The sequence below is a fragment of the Balearica regulorum genome, chromosome 2 (assembly GCF_011004875.1).
Source record: "Balearica regulorum gibbericeps isolate bBalReg1 chromosome 2, bBalReg1.pri, whole genome shotgun sequence".
Taxonomy (NCBI): Eukaryota; Metazoa; Chordata; class Aves; order Gruiformes; family Gruidae; genus Balearica; species Balearica regulorum.
Genome location: NC_046185.1, coordinates 111,744,956 through 111,768,064, shown reverse-complemented (window position 1 = coordinate 111,768,064; position 23,109 = coordinate 111,744,956). Strand labels below are relative to the sequence as shown.

The following is a 23,109-nucleotide window of genomic DNA, read 5'->3' as shown; positions in this document are numbered from 1 at the left end:
GAAAAAAATTTATAGATCTGAAATACTAACTGTGGGCAATAGTTTCATATTTAATTCCCAACAGCAGAGGTATAAAGGTCTATAACTCACAAGTGGTGAAGCCAGTAGTACTGTAAATTACAAAAATCCTATTACTCACATCTGAGCAGGAATGTGCTTTATTAGCGACTCCCATAAATTTCTGGACTCGATCTCTTACTGCTTTAAATACATGACTTAATTTTTACTTTGTTTTTTTACATGATTTTGTATATTTGGCTAGTACTGAAGGCAATGTAAGAAAAAGAAATTAGCTATGCCATGGTGAGGCATATCATTGCACATGTTAGGGTTTGTCTTTTTCTATGTTTGCAGAAAAAAGATTACCTATTTTCTCCGTTTTCTCATCTCATGCTGAGTTGTTGGGTTTTTTTGTTTGTGGAATTGTTTTTTGCTTTTTCCCCTGTAGGTACATGAGATCATAGATATCCAATCCACATTAAGGAACTTAACTCCTTAACTTGAGGACATTTTCCACTGACTGCTAAGAGGAATCTGCAGATTAAGAGAACCCTTGAGTTACCTGAGAAGGAGGACATTTTTTCTCAATGCAGCCACCTACTCTCTAACTGGGCCTTTATCTCTTGACACGATGCTGTTTTGAAGACATGAACAAGATCCGCAATTGTGATCCTGTTTGTTGCCTTTAGGAGCAATAGGTGGAATTCCAGGCCTGGACGGGGTGGCCACTCCCCGTAGATGCAGACCCAGTGTGTTTCCAGCCACATGAATTGTTTCCAGAAGTATAATGTAAAGTTAATTTGGTTCCAGGTCTGGGCTGAAATTTGCACTTGCCTTCTTTTCTGAAAAAACACTTCAACCCATATTTGCATCTGTAGATGCATATAATATTTTTGATATTTTACGTTTTTGAAAAAAAAAAAAAGAAAAAAAAAGAAAAAAAAAGAAAAAAAAAAAGGAAGAAGAAAAGTCATGCTAGAATATTAGGCTTTGTGTTTAAAACCAGCCATCCCCTGCTTTCCCTCTCCTCAGCCCTCCCTCGGTCAATAGTTTTGGATCCTATGTAAGTGCAACAGACATGACTGATTTATACAGGAAAAAATGTGGAATGCTTGCTCTATAATTTACTGTAAAACAAAAATAAAGTGCCAAAAATAATAGTGTAATACCCAAGATGATTACCTTTTCAAAGGGATATACTTTCACAGTAATTACTGCATGTGTAAAAACAAAAGGGATTTTTTACAGAACAAACTGGCTGATAGTAGTTTAACATATCCCATATGTAATGACTCCTCTGAAATCTTAAAGAATACAGTATAGGTCACATTATACTGCTGAAAACATGCATGTGACCTTTACTGAGGTAGTTATGGAGAGTCCACCTCATATCATTTCGCAGTTTTGAGTTATGTTGGTGATTCTGACTGCAAATGCTCATATATTACTGTGAAGATGGTTTTAATTGGACACGCTACTCATTGTAATCACACCCAACTGAAAACAAATTTAGCTCTCAGGTACATAATGGAATATATTACAGTTTCTATAATAGATTCCTGTAACTAACGTAAGAGTTTTGTAAGTTGCTCGTGACTATTTTATCTTTGATATACTACTACGGTAATCCCCCAGTAATGCGATAAACACAGATAGGATCTTATAGTAATGAAATATGGCTCTCCAATAACTATTTATGGAAAATGAATCACATTAGCTGATAGTACCATATTTCATTATCTTCTGCATGTATTCAGTTGGGTAGTATATAGATGGAAACTTCAGAATGCTAAAAAACAAAACAAAACCCACAAAACCCCAATCAAACAAAAAAATAAAACCCAAAAATACTAATGCAGGAAGAATATTCACTTCTCAGACCACTGCTGACATGACAGGACTTCACAAGTCCACAAGATGAGATAGACATATCAATAGCTATATTATACAAAATCAGGACTTATTTTCTGTTAGAGAATATAACTTGATTAGAGATTATAATACATAATCAAGGCCATAATTAAGATGGACTGAGACAGACACCATTGCTTTTGCTGCCATACAGAAATAGAGATTCAGATCTGGTGGAGACAGGAGAGTTGGATGGAAAAAACTGGGGAAGGTGATATTGTGGAAGGATAGCAAGTTGGAAAAATTATAAGAATGATCAACATGTGCTCCCCTGAAGGTATTTTGTTTCACCAGCAATGATGTCCAAGGATTGTTGTCATTGTGGGCAGTGTTAGATGTAATCCTCTGCTATAAAAATCAGATGTGGTTCCAGATTTGAGTATAGATCTGTATCCACGTTTTCCTAAAACATAAGGAGAAGCGGTGACTGAGTTTCAAACTACAGTATCTCAGGGCTCCAGTTCTTTATTGTTCTTTCTCACCAGTGGAGAGTTTTGTGCCACTATTCCCCATGTATAGTAGCATGCAACCAAAATCAATGCCAATTTTTTTTAGCATTATCTTTCAAAAAATTTCTTTTTATACCCTAAATATGTGGCAGCTCAAGTTTCCTCCAGTAAGGTAACTGGACATCTTTTTTTATTTTAAGTGCTACCATGCTGTAAATATTTTAAGACATCTGCTGCTATTTCAGCCAATTGTACCTGGTAATTTGAGAATGAAGCATGTGAGAACCACAGCATTATTTTGAACCCAATCAAAAACTTACTAGTTCATAGTATTTTACAGGAATTAAGCTGTGAAGAAAACATTTCTCATTGATAGAGTCAAAGTAGGTAAGATTTTTTTTTTTCAGTAAAAACTTTATTAAAACAGACAAGACATAAGAAGTACCTTACTAATTATCATCAAATTTCCTCTGCCTTGCCTCTCTAATTGCTTTATTTAATAAATGAAATGTGCTTAGTAGATTCTTAGATGCTTATTTGTTGTTTTTTTCTTCATTGTCCTCATGTAAATAAATAAAATACTGAATGTAACTGTTGATGAGGGCAGTGTTAGTGGCAGGACCTGGCTTTGTAAGCCCTTTTGTGGGCCTTTTGCATTGCTAAATGCAGGTTCTTGATTAAGTGTTTGTCTGAAACAAAGACATCTTTTCAGATATTTCCCACTGCTTTGTTGTTTTGCCTGTTAACGTTTGTCTGAATCGAGGAAAAGATTGAATTACCGGTGGTGGGCAGTAAGCTAACCCTAACCTAAAAAAAAAAAAAAAAAGAAAAAAAAAAAAGATGGTGTATATGAGAATTGCAAAACACTGGCATTGTGGCATTGTTTCTTTATTCTTTAAATTCTATATTTCTACAAAATACATCTATTTTTCAAGAAGGTGTAAAAATTGTATGGTGCATGTAATAAACAGAGGCTTGATTGAACCTCTCTAACCTCTGTATTTGAGAATTGCTTAGTAACTTTCTTACTTGGTTTCCACTGCTACTTGAGATTTTTGACTGCTGTACAGAATCTGGGAACATGTTTTTCTCAGGAATAAGCAACTGTCACAAGAATAAATATATTCATATCTTACATCAAGGAATTGGTGGGCAATTTTCTGTAACTATTTTTACTGTGATACTTTCTTCTATAATAAGTTTGCTGACAAGTTATTTTTTCCCACAGGAGTAGTAGACTCAGGGAAATTAGAGATGGCAAAGACCTATTAGGTCATCTTGTCAATTTTCCTGCCAACATAAGATTGCCCCTTGCAAAGAGATTTTTTCAGTATTTCTGTCTGCTGAGCTGTATAAAAAGAGTCAGAGTGTACATTTTCTGATATAATAGTAGCAGGGAACAATGAGGAGCTGCTATGTGAATTCTTTTTTGGGGCAAGGATGGTCAGAACAAGCTGGAAAGAAATTCAGGGCAGTTCTTTACAAAGTAAAGAATATTTAATGGTGAAGGAGGAGCAAGGAGTGAGTTTTTATTTACTTTATCACAAATTACCCACTTTGGGTAATGATATTTGGTTATTTTTATTTGCAAAATGTGCTTGTTGTGAGGTTCTGGCTGGACGTAGAAAATGTACACATTGGGCCCCATTCCTCTGGCCATTGCTCACAAAAAACTGTCCTTAGGAATGTAGTACTACAGATTGCATTGAGGCTAGTCATAGGAGTAGGAACTGTTTGTACAAATAATAGTTTTCAGCAATGGTTGTATTAGTTGTGGAAAAAAGTAATATTGAGAGCAGGGTAGCAAACATGTTTTCTGTTCTAGGGAACTTTTAATGTAATCAGAAATGTTCCTGTTGCATCGGGCGGGGGGGGGGGGGGAGGAAGTTGGGCTCAATGGATGAGACGGGAAGGAACTTTAAAAGTTTTGCATCTTGCCAAGAGATTGTGGGCATACTTGTGCACTAGCACAAACGCGCAGACCAGCCAACACCCCTGTGCTTAGGGCACATATCCAGCTCACTGCTATCTTTCAGCAGCCTCACGAAGGCTCTTCCAGGGTAGATCTCTCCAAGGCTCCTCATTGCAGCTATGGGAGCTCTTCTATGGCACTTAATTTTTACTTTTTTTTTCTGTGGGACACTTGCAATGAGAGTGAGTGCACCCAGTATAGACCGATTTAACAGTCTTACATAGGATGTGAGCAACTATCTGTAAAAGGAGCTCTGGAGCCAGGTCTCACATCCCCAGCGAGCACTGTAACCACCTGTGAGCTGTTGGCTCTCTGTGTTACTCACAGTTTCACTCTGAGACTTCAAGGCTATTTTTTTTCTAAGAAAATCACGTGAGAACGTGTATGTTTCCACAGCGTGTTTCAGCTTCAATGAACTTGCTCCATTTTTTCCATTAAAATCTGTTACACTGAAACATTTGCCACTAGCTCTATTTCTCCAGAATTCCGGCCTGTAATGTTTTATGCTAATAATACAAAAAAGGGTTTTCGAAAGCAACCTACATAACACTATTTTGAATACAGAAATTCTAGCCTGTTCAAAAAGGCAAATTCTGCAATACTAAGAGGCATCAAAAGTACCAAGCAGGTCTTTCCTGCAGCTGTCCCTTTCCTCAGGTGGTATTACAGTACATCAGTTTATATGATTTATTAGCAGGAAAAGGAATATTAACTTTGCAGTGACTAGCTGTGCTCTCCTTGCAAGAAGTAATGAAACAATGTATCTGGCTGCTGCAGATACAGTTGTCTCTGAATGGATTCAAACACCAATGTTATGGCTAAACACATCGTAAAAGATTTTTTCCTTACATATTTACTGTTACATGATACTTCTAAAACAAATTGGGAAAAAAATACATATATCAAACTGAACCCTATTCCTGAGTGTAAATGCCTCTGGTTGCATTCTGCTTACTACCTGCTGTATAAATACTGTACTGCTTTTATTTGCTGACTTCATTTACTCAGGAAGACCAATGCAATATGACATCATTCACATTATCATTTTCTCAAGTCCTTTTAATAAAACACTTAAATTTTTGCTACTGGTTATATTTGTTAGTATTAGCTTGTATGGCCTGCAATGGATTTTACATCATAATCTGCACTATGACTTTGAAATATGTGTGCCATAACTCCTTTTGTTTGTTGGGAGGTGGTTTTATTTTGTTCTTATGATTTATAAGTACTTGACACTATTTACGATAATATAAAATTCAGAATGAAGTCCTGTCCAAGTTCCAGATGAATGAGTGTCGAAAGACACAGTGTGTAAAATACATTGTAATCTTCATCTAAAAGTAGTAGCTGGCTTGGTATGTAAAAAATTCAGGAAACAGTGCAAATATTTAACATATTACTTCTTGGGTATAGTATGTCTCAGAATTGATACCTTATAAAAAAGATTGTTGAAAAGCAAGAATTACTAAGTTTTGCCTATGACCTTTGCAATAAGGATTTTTTTTAATTTTCTTTTTAGCTTTTGCTGAGGGCTTTTAACAACTTGATATTTTGAAAAAAAGTTTTAAATTCTTGTTCTTGTCTTGCAATGCTGCTTTATCAACAGATACGCATTATCTGCTTCTGACTGCATATATATTATTCAGTTCCTTTACCTCTGGGATCTCTTAAAAAGCTGTTTGAAGAAATCTAGCTATAAAAGTAGCCTCTTTGCTTGTTTCACTGGTTGGTTTTCAAAGCTGTCACCTGCACGGTCATTTTGAATTCAGGGGGAATTTCTTATCCTTTCATGGAGAATTGGGACCTGTTTTTTTCTAAATAGCAATGCTTCAACACATGCACATGCATACTCTGGACATAATTGCATTGCCTTTAGCAGTCCAGAGTACTAGGTAACTTAGAATAAATGTGAATCCAGATTTTTGTACCACCAATTTGTGAAATTGCTAACATGGATTTTGGTAAAGGAGAAGAAGCTAAGATTTGGTGAAGGGAAAATGGAAGGAAAGGTAGCCCTGGGTCTGTTGAGCTAAAAGTGTTAGATCCTTCCCCACTAATGTTACAGATTTCATTACTGTTTGGTTTTGGTTTTTTTTTTTTTGGGGGGGGGGGGGGGGGAAGGGGAAGGAGAATCTCATAGTGCAAAATCATGCAAAAAAAGAAGTGTAGGCTCCAAGGGTCCCAAACTGACAGGCTGACTATGAGGGAGCCCTGGTAATGCAGTTATGAAAAGGAAAGTGCAAGGTCTGTGTTGACTGAAAGAAGCATTTCTAGAAAAAGTAGCGATGTATAGTGCCACACAGCACGTGCTAGTTTTGTCCTGGTTGTGAAGCTATGTAAACAGCTGTAAAGCTTTCCACCATGCTTGAGGGAGATGGGTCTCAAAACCAGAACAAGTAAAGAAAAAAGATGTCTTTTTTCAGTCTGAAAACAGAAAACTAAGCAGAAATGACTAAAAATGCATGCAGTGGCTAAATGAAGTGGAAAATAAAGAACCATTGAGATAGACCAGAGAATGTATCATTATTGACTTACTTAGGATAAATTTAGGCAGGAAATTGTCAAGTTTCCTGACTATTATAGCACTGAGAGTCTTCCAGTGGGAGAGAAGGTAGAGCTAAAAAAGTTAACGTACCTCTGAGAGTGGGGGACTAGACATGATGGTGCAGGAAACTGCTTCCTACCTCCTTATCTATCTCCTGTAAGAGGAGAGTGAGGCAGAATTGTTGAGGATGGCAGGGACCTCTTGAGATCATCTGGTCCAACCCCCCTTCTCAAGCAGGGTGACTTAGATCAAGTGAGCCAGACTGTGTCCAGTCAGGTTTTGAATGTCTCCACAGATCTAGACTCCACTACTTTGCTGGGTAACCAGTGCCAGTGCTTGGTCAGCCTCACAGTATAAATGTGTTTCCTGATGTTCAGACGGCATCTCCTGTGTTTCAGTTTGTGCCCATTGCATGTGGTCCTGTCACTGGGCACTGCTGAAAAGAAGCCTGGCTCTGTCTTCTTTGCGCTCTCCCTTCAGGTATTTATATAAAATTATCTCCCTGAGCCTTCTTTTCTCCAGGCTGCACTGGAGGCAGCTCTCTCAACCCTTCTCATAAAAGAGATGCTCCAGTCATTTTAGTGGGCTGGACTCTCTCCAGTATGTCCATATCTCTCTTGTACTGTGGAGCCCAAAACTGGACTCAGCACTGCAGATGAGGTCTCACCAGTGCTGAGCAGAGGGAAAGGATCACTTTCCTGGACTTGCTGGTGATGCTTTTCTTAACATAGCCCAAGATGCACTTGGCTGCATTTGCTGCACCGTTGCATCAGCCTGCATGGACAGCTTGTCATCCACAAGGACCCCAAGATCCTTCTCAGCAAAGCTGCCTTCCAGCCAGTCCTCCCCCTGCGTGTACAGGTTCCTGGGGTTATTTCTCCAATATAGGACTTCTCAGTATTTTTCCCTTGCTAAACTTTGTAAGATTCCTCTTGGCCCACTTCTCCAGCCTGTTGAGGTCCTTCAGAGAATGACAACACAACTGTCTGGTTTGTCAGCCACTCCTTCCACTTTTGTATCATCTGTGAACTTGCTGAGGGTGCATTCTGTCCCAGTCTCCAGGTCATTAATGATGATGTTGAACAGTATTGACCCCAGTATCAACCCCCGGGGTACACTGCTAGTGGCCTCCCTCCAAGTGGACTTTGTGCCACTAATCACAACCCTCTAGGCCTAACTGTTGAGCTAGTTTTTAATCCACCTCACTGTCCACTTATCTAACCTGTATTTTGTCAGCTTTATTACGGAAGAGACCATCAAAGGCTTTACTGAAGTCCAGGTAGACAACATCTACTGCTCCCCTTCATTCATCAAGCTGGGCAGCTGTGGTGAGTTGACCTTGACCACCAAGCTGCTCTACAACTCCCCTCAGCAGGACAGGGAGGGGAGAAAAATAAGATGGAAAAAACCCTTGTGGGTCAAGATAAAGGCAGTTTTATAAAGGAAAAGCAAAAGTTGCACGCAAGGAAGCAAAGGAAAACAAAAGATTTATTCTCTACTTCCCATCAGCAGGCAGTGCCTGGCCACTTCCAGGGAAGCAAGGCTTCATTACACGTAGTGGTTGTTCCAGAAGGCAAATGTTGTAAATAATGAATGCCCCGACTTCCTCCTCCTTTCTCTTAGCTTTTATTGCTGAGCAGACATCATATGGTATGGAATATCCCTCTGGTCAGCTTGGGTCAGCTGTCCTGCCCGTGTCTCCTCCCAAGATCTTGCCCAGCCCACTGGTGAGGGGGGGTGAAATGTTGGAGAGACAGCCTTGATGCTGTGCAAGCACTGCTCAGCAGCAGCCAAAACCCTGGTGTGTTATCAACACCTTTTTTGCTACCAGTACAAAGCACAGCACTATAAGGGCTGCTGTGGGGAAAATTAGCTCCAACTCAGCCAGACCCAATACAGCACCTCATTATAGAAGGTTATGAGGCTGATCAAGCATGACTTTCCCTTAAAAAATCTATGCTGACTACTTACGATCGCTTTCTTGTCTTTCATGTGTTTGGCAATGCTTTCCAGGAGGATTTTCTCCATCATTTTTCCAGGGACTGAGGTGAGGCTGACCAGCCTTTAGTTCCCTGGATCTTCTTTCTTGGAGACAGGAGTGACACTTACTCTCTTCCAGTCTTCAGGAACCTCTCCCAGTCTCCATGACTATTAAAAGATAATTGAGAGTGGCCTTGCAATGGTATTGGCCAGCTCCCTCAGCTCTCATTTGTGCAACCTTTCAGGCCCCATGGACTTACGTATGCTCAGTTTAAGTGCTCTCTAACCTGATCCTCCTCCACTGAGGGTAAGTCTTCCTTGCTCCAGGTTTTCCTTCTGGTCTTGAGGGCAGAGGAGGGACAAATGTCAATATTGCAGTACTGTCGCCAGCACCTTCGCTGGATTTTGCAGGACCTCCCCAACAGAGCTGGCACTTAACAGGTGGTGAGGGAAAGGTGTAGGACTAAAGCAGGAGCTTGATAAATATTTGTTATAATTTCTCCTCTGTTAAAGAATGTTATTGCACCCCATTGTAGTTAAAGCAGATTAAGATGTGTTGTCTTCCTCATTTGCTCAAAGTGGTATCTAGAGTAACAGAAAAGTAAAGCAGGTATGGTCATACTACGTAAAGAACCTGCCTGTGAGGTAGAAAAGAGGTACTAGGTAGAATATCTGTGCAAGTGGAACAGGCTAGGGGAAACTCCATCAAGGGACATTTCAATGTTTCTTGTCAAACATATATATTACTTCCAGGCTTTTCACAGACTGACTCCAGCTCTTTCAAATCTGACCCACATATATGTTTATGTAAGATGAAAAGATTATTGGAGCTGTTTTATATTTCAGAACACAGTTTTGGGGATTTTATGTGGATGTTGTGATTCATGATCTTACAGACTTGGCAGTGCTGTAGCAGTAGACTTTTAATTTTCTGTTGGTCATTTATCATATTTAAGATATATACCTCAAAGCTCTATACTTAAATTAGTGGGACCTCAATTCAATTTGAAGCTTAGAACAGAAAGAAGAAAACAAAAAGGTTTTTTTACAACAGTTTTCCCCCTTGAAAAGTTTTAAAGTGTGTAAAAAGCAGAAGTTGTCTAATAGTGACATTGTTGTGGTCCAGGCGTTTCTGAGATGTAAAACAGCCTCTGTTGAAACAACACAGCAGTAGTGCCCAACTTGAATTACATGTAGAATTTAGGTTGACAATATGGAGTTTAATTGAATCATTGAGGGCCAAATCCTGCTTTTCTTGCTGATGCAGGTGGTTCCTGTGACTTCTGTGTGACTGTTCATGTGACTGAGGTACATTTTAAAAATGGTCTTTTGAAGAGAATTCTTTCCTCAGCAAACGTGCAATAAGTACTTTAAAAAAAAAATTACTAGATTTTAGTCCAACACTTTACTTATGAGATATTTGTGAAGTGTTGTTGACACTCCATTTGTGGGAGTAGCATATTTACATGAACAAAAGCTGCATGAGCTGGGTTTGATTACCAAAATTTGCTTCAAGAGCACCTCCTTTCTTTTCAGGGGATTTGCAGATTTACCATTTAAAAAAAAAGGGTGGGTGACCAAGAGCTTACTTAACTAGTTAACTAAAATACAAGCATGCACTGCAAAAATACAGCATAGTAGTATTTTGCTTTTTAGTGGGTTTGAATTTTACCTAGGTTTTAATCAGTAGGAGTGGTTCCTCAATTTATTCTTAAATCACCTTGTAAATTACACATTCGCCTCAAAGCTCTAGAATCCAAAGTGCAGTTCTGATGATAATGTATTTCCAAACTGAAAAGATGGACTGAATACTAGAGTATGTGATGTGTTGAGAAAGCTAAGGTGATTTCTTTCAAATTATTTGTTTCAAGGTGAATACACCTTACTGACCTTATTGCTGCTTTGTGCCCAGCACTTCAGAGCAGGACCCATTACAACTATCTTGCAACCTCACCCATTTCATACCGAGATCCAGAGAAAAGCTTTCTTAAGGTACATTGCAAAGTTGGGTCAGGTATTTAGTGTCCAGAAAACCTCTGTCTTCTGAGAGGAAGACTTGCTGATAACTTACCCAAACAAGCTGGATAGGTATTCCCCTACCATGATCCTAGTAAGTGTATTTACAAGGTCAGGTTTCTAGCAGAGAAAAGGAAGTTTATCTGGTGTTGATAGTACAGTAGGTTTTTACAGGGAGGTATTGGATTTCAGTATTCCCCTTTCCACCTGCATTATCTTTTACAGATACCAAATGACAATTGTTTGCTGACATTTTACTGAAGACTGAGTGAAAGAGTAAACAGTTGAGGGGAAAAATCCTTGCCTAGAGCAGCCAAAGTGGAAAGAGGGGGAAAAAAAAGCTCTCTTGGAGAGGTGGGGGTGCTAATAAACAAACATGAAAAATCATTCTTGCTATTGAATGTTTTCCCTGATATTTAAAAAATGTAAACCATTGCAATTTTACCGCATAGCTCATCTTCTGATCCCAATCTTCTGCTCTTTCACTTGTTTGGTCTTTTGCTGTCATTGTTTCTTTAAAACCTGGGATTTGTGGCCTTATCATATCTCAGGGTCTTATGAGAGAGTATTTTCTTGACTTTGCAGAGGTCTTTCTAGCCTGACAAGGCCAGCTTAAAAGGCCCTGAAATACAAAGGCATTGTTGAGAGGGCAAAAGGATTCCAGAAGATAAACTTTTAAACTCTGTTTTTGTTTTGTTCTGCTACTTTACCATGGCAAGATGCCTGGGCTCTTCTTTCGCTAAATGTGCAAGTAAAGCTAACTTGGCGTTTGCAAGCTGTCTTAAATTTTGGGCTCCGTTTGTCGGCTGCTAGACACCTTACCCGGGCAATGAACTGAGAGACAGAGTGAAACTGCAAATGCTGGTTGCAGAGGTTAGCATGTATCCCATCACAACAGCCCATTGTTTTTCTTGCATTTGGACTGGGTATCTGGTTAAATGTCTGGATACACTAGCCATGGACACCTGACTTTCTCAAGGACAAAACTTGGTGAAATGCAAAGGTGTGTTTAAAGCTCTGGCTTGATGAAATAGAAAGGCCGTGGCTGGCTGCTGCTAGTTAAGTCTGTGAAATCCATAGACTAAACCTTTACTTAAGAAAAAGCTTCCTCTCATAAGACTACTTCGTCTCTTCTTCCAGTCCTATAGAAACTAATATACGCTATACTGTGTACTGTATCTTGATATATACAGTAACATTTGGTACGGCTGATTTCCAAGGGCAACTTCATGAAAAGGTGCTTGTATTTTAAAAGAAGTCAAAAGTTAGTACTGGAGATTTAGTCAGAGTAGCAGGAGGATAGAGGTCGTCTTCATCTTTTCTCAACACTCCCCCTGCCCCCAAAGGCAAAACAGCACAACTGAAAAAGTTGTGCACCACCTGGTTTTTATATTAATATTACTTTTCATGCTGTTCTGCAGCTGTGAGCCCACAGAGGTCTGCACAGCTCACCAACGCCTGAAGCCCAGCTCCTCCACAGAGGTTTGGCTCTGTCGCTCCACTGGGCTGAATCTGAAGTCAGCAGAGGCGACTGATGCCAGTGGATGCTGGGTTTCCACTTTGCTTTCCTGTGAAACAGTGAGATTCATGTGCAGAAGTGTTGAGGGGACTTTACTGCAAGCTGCTGTGTTATGCTGCGAGACAGTGACCCCTGATTTTGGGGCTGGAGGGGCAGAAGCTCCCCGAGCATTGCAGCCCTCTGACAAGCATTGTACAACCACGCTGGACAGTGAAGCCTGCTTAATCCTGCCATACATAGTGTTATGTTGGCCAAGCATCTCTGTTCTTCAGGATTTAAGTTTTTGCCATATCCCTGTCTGGTTTGTTACTTGAGGTGACTCCCAGGATTGCAGAAAGGAATGCTTTCCTGCATGTGATGACTGCTATTGATTTTGGATGTTGTATAATCTTCCTTTTCCACCATTCCTACTGCTAGTACAAAAATGTTTCTTGGGGGAGAAGGGGGAACCAGAAAGAGGACAATTTGTTCTGTAAACTGTGGCACTCAGGACAGCTGTGTTTTGCCGTAGCTGCCTACAGCAATAACCTGGCTCCCTTCCCCTGTGCTCCTGATGGACTCTCCCACAGTATCTCCAATTTCTTTTGCACAAACCCCAGAGCTGAGCCCTGTGTATCCCCCTTTCCTTCCGCCATCTCTTCAGCATCCTTGCGTCTTTGCCAGTTGGCTGCAAGGCATCAGGTGCTGCAGGGTCTTCTGGTTGATGACTTGTGGATGCAGAAGGGCATGTGGGAAAGAGTCGTTGGAAGCTCCTGTGGGTGTCCCTGCTGTGGAGGCACAATCAGATTCTTCTCCTGCTCTCCTTCCAACCTCAGCTTTCCAGACATTTATGGGAACCTGATATCTTTGTGAGTCCTACCTTCCCCCACCCCTGTCAAACATAGTTCGAACCATCATATAGGTTCAAAACCGGGAGGAGAGGCAGATAGGCAGAGAGCATACTCATTCAAGCTTATTCCTCTGCAGAACTCAAGCTTGCAGTTCTAAATTTACAGAGTAACTGGTAGTGTGTTTGTGGGTAAGGGGTTAGGTTAACCATTAACAGGGGAGTGGGGGTTCATGTTCTACCACCCGAGTTATTTTGCTCAGCTGTGCACGTTGTCTCTGCCTCTTAGGGCCTGTTCTCAGATGATGACAGGCAGCAGCACTGTGCAGAGCCCTTTCACCTTGGAAAGAACATGCAGGGCTGCACTAGGGTTCCACTTGGCACCTTTCCAGTTTTGTTTCTGCAAAGTTGGACACCTATGAAATTTCCATTACATCAATATAGTAGTTTTTGCAGCAAAACACAGATCATTCAGCAGTGTTACAGAATTTGTTTGCACTGCCTTTTTTTTCTTTCTTTTTTGGTTGAAAAAATAAGCAAGCTGCATGGAAAGGGTGAACATATACCCAGGAAATAGTTTGCTGATAACATAGGAGCCTTCATGTCTGCTGGGTGGTGCCCTAAGTTTTCTTAACAAAGAAGTGAGTGTTAGTTCTTCAAATAAAAGTTACTTTTTGCACTCACGTAACTGAGGCTGAGAATTTCCAAGATGAAAAACTTGGCTTTTTATTTATTTTTCTTTTTTTTTTTTTTAAATGGGGCATAATTTCAGTGGGATCTCCTCTCCCTCCTGCAAACCCCTACCCCCCACATTGCCCTCCCCACCTTATGAGGATTACAGTATCCCAAAAACTCTTTAGCACTGTGAGCAAAGGAAACAGAAATGGCTTTGCATTATGAACTGAACAGAGATTAAGTTATTGGCGGCCTTGAAATAGCTCTTTCTCAACTTCCATTCCCATGAGGTTATCCACATAAAGTTGCTGTTTAGTACAGGGTCGGCGTGATGAAATTTATTTGTTGAGTCTCTTTGGTGCCAAAGCTTTTGCCAACAATCTGATCTACCTGATAGTGGTACTATTTCAGAAATGTCCAGTCAGTAAAAGAAATGCAGTGTCTGTGGAGTTTCAAAGACAGCAGTAATAAGTGGGATCAGAGCAAAGAAATCAAAACAAAAATGCCTCTCCTTTTAATAAAATAAATACATATAATAATTACTTAAACAATTTACAAGCTATGGAAAAGTAAACAATATTACTTTTTCATTTCACATGCCACCCCTGCCCCTAAGCATGTGGAATCTTTTTTATATGGCTCCATCAGTGTACTGCATTGGATGTGCTTGTGTCAACTGCTATTAACAGGAATTAACTGTTTGCTGTCACTTTCAGATGAAAATTGATAGCGTCAGATTAAATTGCAGGGGAGAGGCTACAGGACTAAAGGGTTAAGACAGTGTGGGCTGTGGATTTTGCACATGGTGTCTGTTTTGTTTCCTTTTGTTTTACTACATTTAAAGACCTCTCTGCCCAAACATTAGCTATACCAAAAAACCCACAGTACAGTATATCTACATAAATTATACATGAAATAAAGGCTTAGGAGATGAAGTCTTGCCGTTTTAAATACATATGTTGTAAAACTATATATGCTTTTACTTAGGCTCCAAACTGCAGGGGAGGGTTGTCTTTAATTTTGTTTTTCAAAACCTTTAATTACCAACATCAAATGAAATGATGATAATCTCCTCTTTGTTTAGTCATCTGTGAAATGAGTTTATGGTAATGGTTTCCTCTAAGTCAGTACCACATCAAAACCCTAGTGTGTATGGGAGTCGTGAGACTGTGATAACTACAGGCAATTCAATTTCCCATTTTGTATTTTATAAGGAATATTTATACAGGTATAGAGAAGCTTTCCACTCATCAGCCTGCCTTTATTTTGCTTTAGACTAACGTGAAACCTCGGAGGAGTACTTCATATGCCTGCCCACCTCTGCAGCTTGGCATGGATCACTTTGAGACAACCGAAAACACCCTTTGCAGTAGCCTCACTGCTCTGACCTCTGCTGTCCTACTGCTACTCCAAGGTATGTGATTTGATGATCATGCCTTCTGCTTCCATGCAAGTATTAGCCAAAACCATTTAAAAAAAAATAAAATAAAAGATGTCAACAAATTGCTTTCATGTTCTCAGATTCATGAAATACCGCATTTGCAATGCAAAGGCCTGTTTTCATTTGTTATATTGCAAAATAAATGTCTGGCAGGAAGTGAAGTTAGCCGTCTGTGGTTTCAAATCTCTACATGCCCAGTGCAGTACAATACACTGGCTGATAACATTATGACAGCTTCTCAGCCACTTCAGCTGGTCAGTGTGCTCTAACTTCTACGGAGGGAGTGTTTTACCTGTCAGTCCACCTCCACACCAAGGGTTGCTTCTTCATGACTGCCTGTTGCAGTCAAGCTGCTGCAGCAATCCTGCAAGACAGAGCCACGATCCTGTGGGTGCCTCACAGGAGAAGCAGGAAACATAATTGCATTTACTGACGCTTAGGGTTACCCCTCACTTGGTGAGCATGGATCCTGCCTGGAAAACATGTCTTTGCCTTTTTCCCTCTGGCCCTTTGGCTTTGGCTAAAGGGAATTTTCTTACATTTAAAGGTCTCAGAATGGCCTTAGAGGCTTTTTGCTTTGAGATGGTGTCTGCTAAAGATAATGCAAACCACATTCAACTGCCAGTACTTCATGCTTCACTTCTTAGAAAGAGCAACTCTATGGCAGGATTTTCTTTAGGCTCAAGTAAGGTAGGCACTAGTTTAAAGAAAGCAAACTCATGAAGGCAGCAAAATCATAGTGGTGATGAGGTGCTCCCTGTCAATTTAATGGTATAGGTCTGTGCAAGAGAGCAAGCTGCCTGGCCTTGGTCTTGGTTAACTGTGTATCCCAGCTGCTACCTCCAGTCCTAGTTGGTGCCTTGAGATATTTCTGCCCTGAGTCTTTCTTCACCCATGAGATGGCAAAATTTGGTGTTGCCTACATGTCCGAGAAGCTTGCAGCTGCCCTTTTGTAAGGCTTCACATGTTCGGGCAGCAAATTTGGAAAGTAAGGTGGAGAATGTGTGTCAAGTGCCTGCAAGGTGTACTGTAACTTTGTTTAAGATGGGTTAGGGTTCAGGGTGGGCCTCATAGTCACGGTTCATGCCAGGACTGTTTGTCATAATAGCAGTGCAAGGAACATGTACAGTGTTGTCAGTATTATTTTAGGAATTTAATCAAGGGCCATATGCTGACTCAGTCACAAGTGGATGATATGGATGGCTTTTCAGTTCTACTCTCACAGAAATTGTTCTCACTTCCTCTTTCCACCTATTTTCCCTATATTCATTTTATATGCTATCCACTGTGTTCTGATTATAATCTAAATGATTTTTTTTCTCTTTCCATCATGTCTTGATTGTCCCATTTTGGTATGTTCTTTTGATTGTAATTGGAAACCAGTAGCACTTTATTCAAACCAGTGGTGTCAGGGGGTTTGAAAAGTGTGCATGATGAATTAATTCACACATCCCTTATTCAAAGAAAGAGATGTCAAGTGCCAAAATTAAAAAAAAAGTAAAAATCAGGATTTCAGGTAATTTCAGATTTCTGTATTTTACCAGTTAACATCAGAGTAAGACAGCAATAAATTATTATAAAGCTTCTGTTAGTCACTCTCAGAATGGACACTGGTAGTTCAACTACAAGTTGTCCAACCCTTCACCCCTTTGTCTTAATGACAGACTGATTGGTATTTCTCCTAAGCATTATTTAACTTATTGTGTGTTAGATTTCCTGTGCCAAATCCTCTAGGCCTATTTTTGTAATTTACATGATAAGATAAACAGTATTTGTCTGCTGAGGAAGGTTAAATTGCATGCCACTTGCTTTATGTCTTATCTGCTACTTCAAATAAGATAGAGGCAGATTCAGCAGATGAATAATATCAGAAATTTATTTTTGTGGAATGCATATTGCTGGAGTTTTAAAACAAATAAACATTAAGTAGTCTTGAATGAAGGCTATTGATTTCAACTGTTTAATTCTCTGACTTCTACTGTCCTTTTCGTAAAGGTCTCTGCAAACAGGCTTACGTTGCCCAGCATCCTGGGCTTCCGCTGAGCCAGTGCTCCACTGCACGTAAGGCAAAGTATGTCTGACAGGCTAAGGGCTTCCCGATGAACACCCATGCCTGCCCTGGGTGATGAAACCCAGGGAAGTGGCAATAGACCTGAGATGGCCCTGAGTAATACAGGTGGAAAGGTGATTTCTTCTGTATCTTGGCTGTAGGCTCCAAAGACAGCGTGGGCACAAACAAACTGGCACCGCGCGGCCAGGCATGCTTGGGGATTCACAGCCACCCCACCTGCAGAGGCAGGAGGTCAGTGACTGCTGCTTCCTGGGCCTGCTCCAGCTTGTCAGATTCCTCCAAGGCTGACAAAGAGTAGCCACAGTCTTACTACAGGGAATGGGGGTCCAGGCAGCACCAATGTCACCTCAGAGAGCTGGACAGAGAGGCAATGCAACATGCAGAGAAAACCTCTGAGAGTCTGAAAGATAGGCTGAGGCTGGTGTCAGTCAGGTTGATCTTTGGGGAATTTGGTTGTGTTCATATTCCATAGAGGTGGAAAGGCAGAGACAGTGTATATCACCAGGTGGATAAGCATTAGTATTAAACAATAGCTATACAGCTGGAGTATGTTTCTCAGTAGAGATATAAACTCAATGAAACTCCAGCCCTCCAGAAGAGAAAGTGTGAGCTGGAGGGTGATTTGTTATTTCATACTTAAGTACACTTTGATGGGCAGCAAACCAGTGTGGAGAACTGTGCCACTAATATGCAAAAGTGCAATAAGCTGAAAAACCAGAGGCAGATAGCTTTTAACTCTATGTGCTCCCCTTGCCCCCATGCTTAAGCCCCTCCCCAGAATGATACTACATTAAAAAAAGGCTTGTTGAATACTGCAAGTCCAGGTATTATGGTGTGGTGACATTTCTCCTTGTAACGAGCTAAAGAGTTTTGTATCCAGTACAAAAGAAACATATTGAATTTTGTATTCATGGGACAGTATATAACATTGTTTGGATTTTTCCGTATTCATAAAACTGATAAGCAGAATTAGTTCAGGAGGATATTGTGCACTTTTCCCATTGAAAGGTTTGACGTGAGTACTAAGGGAAAGAAAAAATTGGGCAGTGGGACAGGATGAGAATTTGAAAACTAGAAAGTAACATGTTGGGTTATTCAAGTCAGAACCAAACAAATTGTAGTTACCAACTCCAAGTACAGCAATGAAGGGCTAAACTTCGTTAAAAACAAACCAAAAAAACCCCATGCAGCTGTCTGTTGATAATTGATCATTTCAAGACTGCAGTTTCAAAATATTTAAGAGAGCTTTGCCCTTGTCCTGGCAAAAATCAGGTTTTTACTTTGTTAGTATATATCTCACACTGATTTATTGCATTGCAATTGCTGTAGCTTGGCATGTATGTAGCTGAAGGCCATTTTTAGAATTATAGTGTTTAAATGTTTTTGTTTTAATTAATTTTGTGTTAAAATCATTTAGTGCTCGTTGGCTTGGATGCCTTTGCAAAAGACATCTTCATTTGTCTGTGTGATATTTCCTGGTAAAAGAATGGTTAGATAAATAAACAAAAAAAAAAAGCCAAGCACCAGCCAAGTTTTCATACTGGCATTCCTTTCTAAGTTCTCATCATCTTCAGACATCCCCTCAAGCTCTGCCATGGTATTGTTGATTTTGTATTACGAGAACAAGACAGGTGCCTGGAGGTGCTGCAGATACCATAGCTGGATTAAGGAAGCCTGCAAATTGTGGCAGCAATTTCCATTAAAGATTTTTTAACTACCATGTGGATCATGCCAAGAAACTCTTGCAAAATACGGATAGTTTGAGTTGTTTCATGTCTCCGGGGTGTGTTGTAAAATGGGATTCTGGGATTATTACCTTTAAAAAAAGAGTAACTGTCAGACAGACTAACCCAGGATACCCAGGATACTTGCAGTGCCAGTGGGACTCTGCTAGGCCAAGAAAAATGGCTGGTGGGCCCTTAAAACAGTCTCTTGTATTTTATTTTAGCAGATACAGGGACTTCCTTCTCATTTGCCAATATCCTTCTCCTGTAGAAGCCCCCTTTTGGAATATCTGCTATAACAGGATGCAGCCATCTTCTCAGGTGTCCCATGTTTCACTGCCTCACTTTATAAGAGTATATAATATGTATATACATGACACTTTTAAGGGGAGATAGTCTGCACCCTGAAAAAAGACTGAAGAAACATGCATATCAGCAAAGAGGCAGCTGAGATTTCCCAGAAACCAAACCCTGTATATTGCCTCCTCCTCCAGTATATTGTAGTGGGCAAATACAGCTGGGAAGCTGAGGTATTTTTAAAATCGCATCTTTAAAACTTTTATTGTTCAAAACAGGACTTCATGGAGACATCTGCCTCTCTTACCATTAGATGAGTCATGGCTCTGTGTTGTTTTGGATTTTTTTTTTCAGTGTGAGAATTTTGATTTATCAAGATTTTTGACCCTGTCGCAGAACATTTGAAATGTCAGGGATGTAAATTTAAGGATTATGTTGTCAGGGTTTTGTCCTTTAGCCTTAGGTTGGGTCCTGTTAAAAGGTTTTAAATGCTTCACATCTGTGCCATGGCAGAGGAAAACAGAACCATGCCTGGAGTATAAAGTGCGGTTACGGTCAGAAAAGTGACTATGTAAAAATGGCATGTTCTTAGTCAACAGATCTGTTCCCTATGTGTATTACCACTTTCATATGCATGTTTCACTTGTGAGAGTAAAAGTCCGTCATTACTTTTCAGTCCTTTTGCCCGTGGAGCACCAGCAGGGCTATGGGGAGCAAACGATATGTTGTCCTGTCTCTCACGTTATAAATGGAGTGATTAGTGAAATCCCAGTTGCAAAATCTTTGTTACTGGAGATGGAGAGGATGCATGAGCCAGCCTAACTTCCAGAGACATGGCTGACAGCGTAATACTGGTTAACCTAGCTTCCGCCTCCATGCCCGCCCCCCCCCCCCCCCCATGCCTAAAAAGAAACAAAACAAAACAAACCCCAGCCCAAAACCAATCATCTTTTTGGTTTCAAACTGAATAAATTTGATCTGGAAGTCATTGAGAAACAGTAAACATGAAACCCTACTGTGACATATTTACGGAGTGATATATTCGGAAGATGACCACACTTAAATAAAGTAAGTTCAAAGACCAGTAATCAAAACCAAATATGGTCAGTCCATCCTCCAAAAAAAAAAAAAAAAGATAGCTGAAACTCACATTTCTTGGGTTGGATGGATACTGGTATATGAATGGAAGTGAACAGATGATAAGCTGGTATGACTGAGTATGGAGTGGAAAAATTAGCATTAGAAAAACAAAAACCTTTCATGAAGAAAAAGCCTGAAGCAAAATCTATCAGTTGGCTTTCATTGTTCATGTTATTACTGTCCTAGGAAAACTAAGCAGAGAGCCTCTCCTCTTTTCTTCTCCTTGGGCTGCTTTAAGAGTTTGTAGCACAGTAGTGAACAAATCATAGTACCATAATTCAACCGTAGCGCTTTTCCACTGTTGCAAATGGCCAGCCCAGCTGAGGTTGCAAACTCTTTTTTCATAAGGCAAACTCTTTTTCTTATCTACATACTTCTGAACCACTCTGTCTCACCAGGTAGGGTGAGTGGCTACACATTTCTGCAATCCCAAAGGTTAAGTAGATGTGCTCTGGTTTGGGCTGTCTGCAATACCGATGTCAGGTAAGGATTTAGTTTCTTGCATTCTTGTGAACTGTGAGCTGTATCAGAGGTGACGTGTAGGAGGGTGAAAATTATATCTCTGGAACTTTCCAAGTGAATTTCCACATGTGGGAAGGATGGAAGAAACTGTAAATTGGAGAAACTTAGATTCACTTAAGCCCTTTTAAACTTTCTTCTAAATCCATTTCTATATCCTATTAGGTGATAAAATTTGAAAGCCTCCTTCCTATGCTGACATACTACTAGTTTATCAACTAGTATATTTTGGAGTGGGTGGGGAAGGAGGAAGAGACTAATAGCAATTTTGATTAATAACTTTCATCTTTCTTGCTTTAGAAATTATTACTCTTCAGCTGCCATGTGTTCTTTCCTACAATATTTCACTTGCACTTGTTCTGTTTTCTTCCTGGGATGGGAGTCTCAGTGGAAAGTACTATGTCATGTAAATAATATACACATGACAGTCTATTATTTTGTATGGTTATTAATCCCTGTGGAGTTGAGAGCTTTCTGGTTTGCCTTAATGTAAAATCCATAAGCCTGTTCCCATACAGAAAAAAGTACATGTTTTTCAAACTTATATTTTATAAAACTTAGAAAAGATCTTCCCTGAGATTGCCTGAGAAATTTTAAGAATCTTAAAAACCTGCTGATAAACTTTGAGATGCAGATTAGGATTCAGACAGGCTTAACTTTTTAGCTCTGTGTACAGTACTCACAGATATTTTAAAAATACTTAAAGCCCTGCTGTTTCTAAGTTTGGTGTGTGTTAATGAAGGCTTGAAGAAATCAATTTTAATTGGAGATGACCCCAAAACTGTTGTCCCCCTCATGAACAGGGAAATATCAAGGTAGGGAACTGGAATCAAGCCATCATGGAGTACAAAACAGGTGTTCCCAAGGCCTCATCTCATGTCTGTACATAAGTAATTCCTAATTCCTGCCTCCTTTACTATGTATCCTCACCAAATTCTTCACAAAGCTGCTAAGCTGGAAATGTGTGTGTGTGTGTGTGTGTAGTCGGAGTTTATCTAGACTTGGGATTTTCCTGAGAAGAGGTCTAAGTCATACCTATTTTACCGTACAATCACAAAATTGAATTTTCAAGGCATTGCAATTAGGCAAAATCAAAATAAAAATGCACTAATAAAAGCACTTTGCTGGAGACTGTTTCCACCCCAGCTTTCTACTTTCTAGCTGCTTCTTGAAAATCTTGCTGTTAGAAAATGGAAAAGAGCTTTTTTTTTTCTGTTTCCTAGAGTGGAATTTTCCTCTTTCCCCTATATTTCCTCTCCCTTTATTTTTACAATGGCTGAACTGTTCAGGCTAAAATAAAAATAAAAAAAATTAAAAGTAATTACCTGCAGCCAGAGGCTTGGCAAATATAATCCTAAGTGATAGCTGTCTGAGAAATCTATCACTGACTGAAAGCAAGAGCTGTGCTGTTCACTACTGTTTTTCTTGAAGCAGTTCCCTTTTCTGTAGGATCTCTACTTTAAGAATCATAAGTTTGTAACAACCATTATTAGATAAGTTTGACAGTATCTCCCTGAAAGAAAGAACTCGAGAGAAGTAAAATGAGAAGGCTATAAAGCAGAAAACTCAACAGCCCACTTAATGGTCACTCAAAAAACCAAAATGACTTGTATAAGGTCGAACAGGGAAAGCCTGTAAATATGCAGGGTGTGCAGTATTTTTACTAAAAATACATGTGATGTCCCGTAACTGCTTAATAATTCTTTTGCAAGCTAAAAGGTGATTGTCAGGAGGCCTGGATTCCCCTCTGTCTCTCCTGTCCCATGCACGCCCAAGCCCTACATTCCCTGCAGCTCGGGAGGAGCAGGCAAAGTGATGCAAAACCTGGGGTGGTCGGTCCCTTTGGAGCTCAACAGCCTCATTCCATTAACCCCAAAGAAGCAGTTAATATAGACAGGGAAGTAGGCATCGGAGGCTCACAACAATTCTCCAGTTCCCCCGCAGACTGTCCCTGAGGCAGTGGCAGTCTCTCTTGCTGTGTTCTCCTGTGTCTGACACACAGGTAAACCAGCTCAGGGCTATTG

The 23,109-nt window shown here is 40.1% G+C and overlaps 1 protein-coding gene across 20 annotated transcripts in view; it reads left to right on the top strand.

Moving 5' to 3' along the window:
• LOC142600499 (uncharacterized) overlaps nucleotides 1-23,109 on the top strand; it is a 292,390-nt gene that overhangs the window by 84,993 nt on the left and 184,288 nt on the right. For all 20 annotated transcript variants that reach the window (XR_012834013.1, XR_012834011.1, XR_012834019.1 and 17 more), the window contains one exon: nucleotides 15,169-15,307. Coding sequence is in view for 9 of the 20 variants with exons in the window: in XM_075745329.1 (XP_075601444.1) it covers nucleotides 15,169-15,307 (139 nt within the window). In the remaining 11 variants the exon portion in view is untranslated. The remainder of the gene's footprint in view (nucleotides 1-15,168; nucleotides 15,308-23,109) is intronic.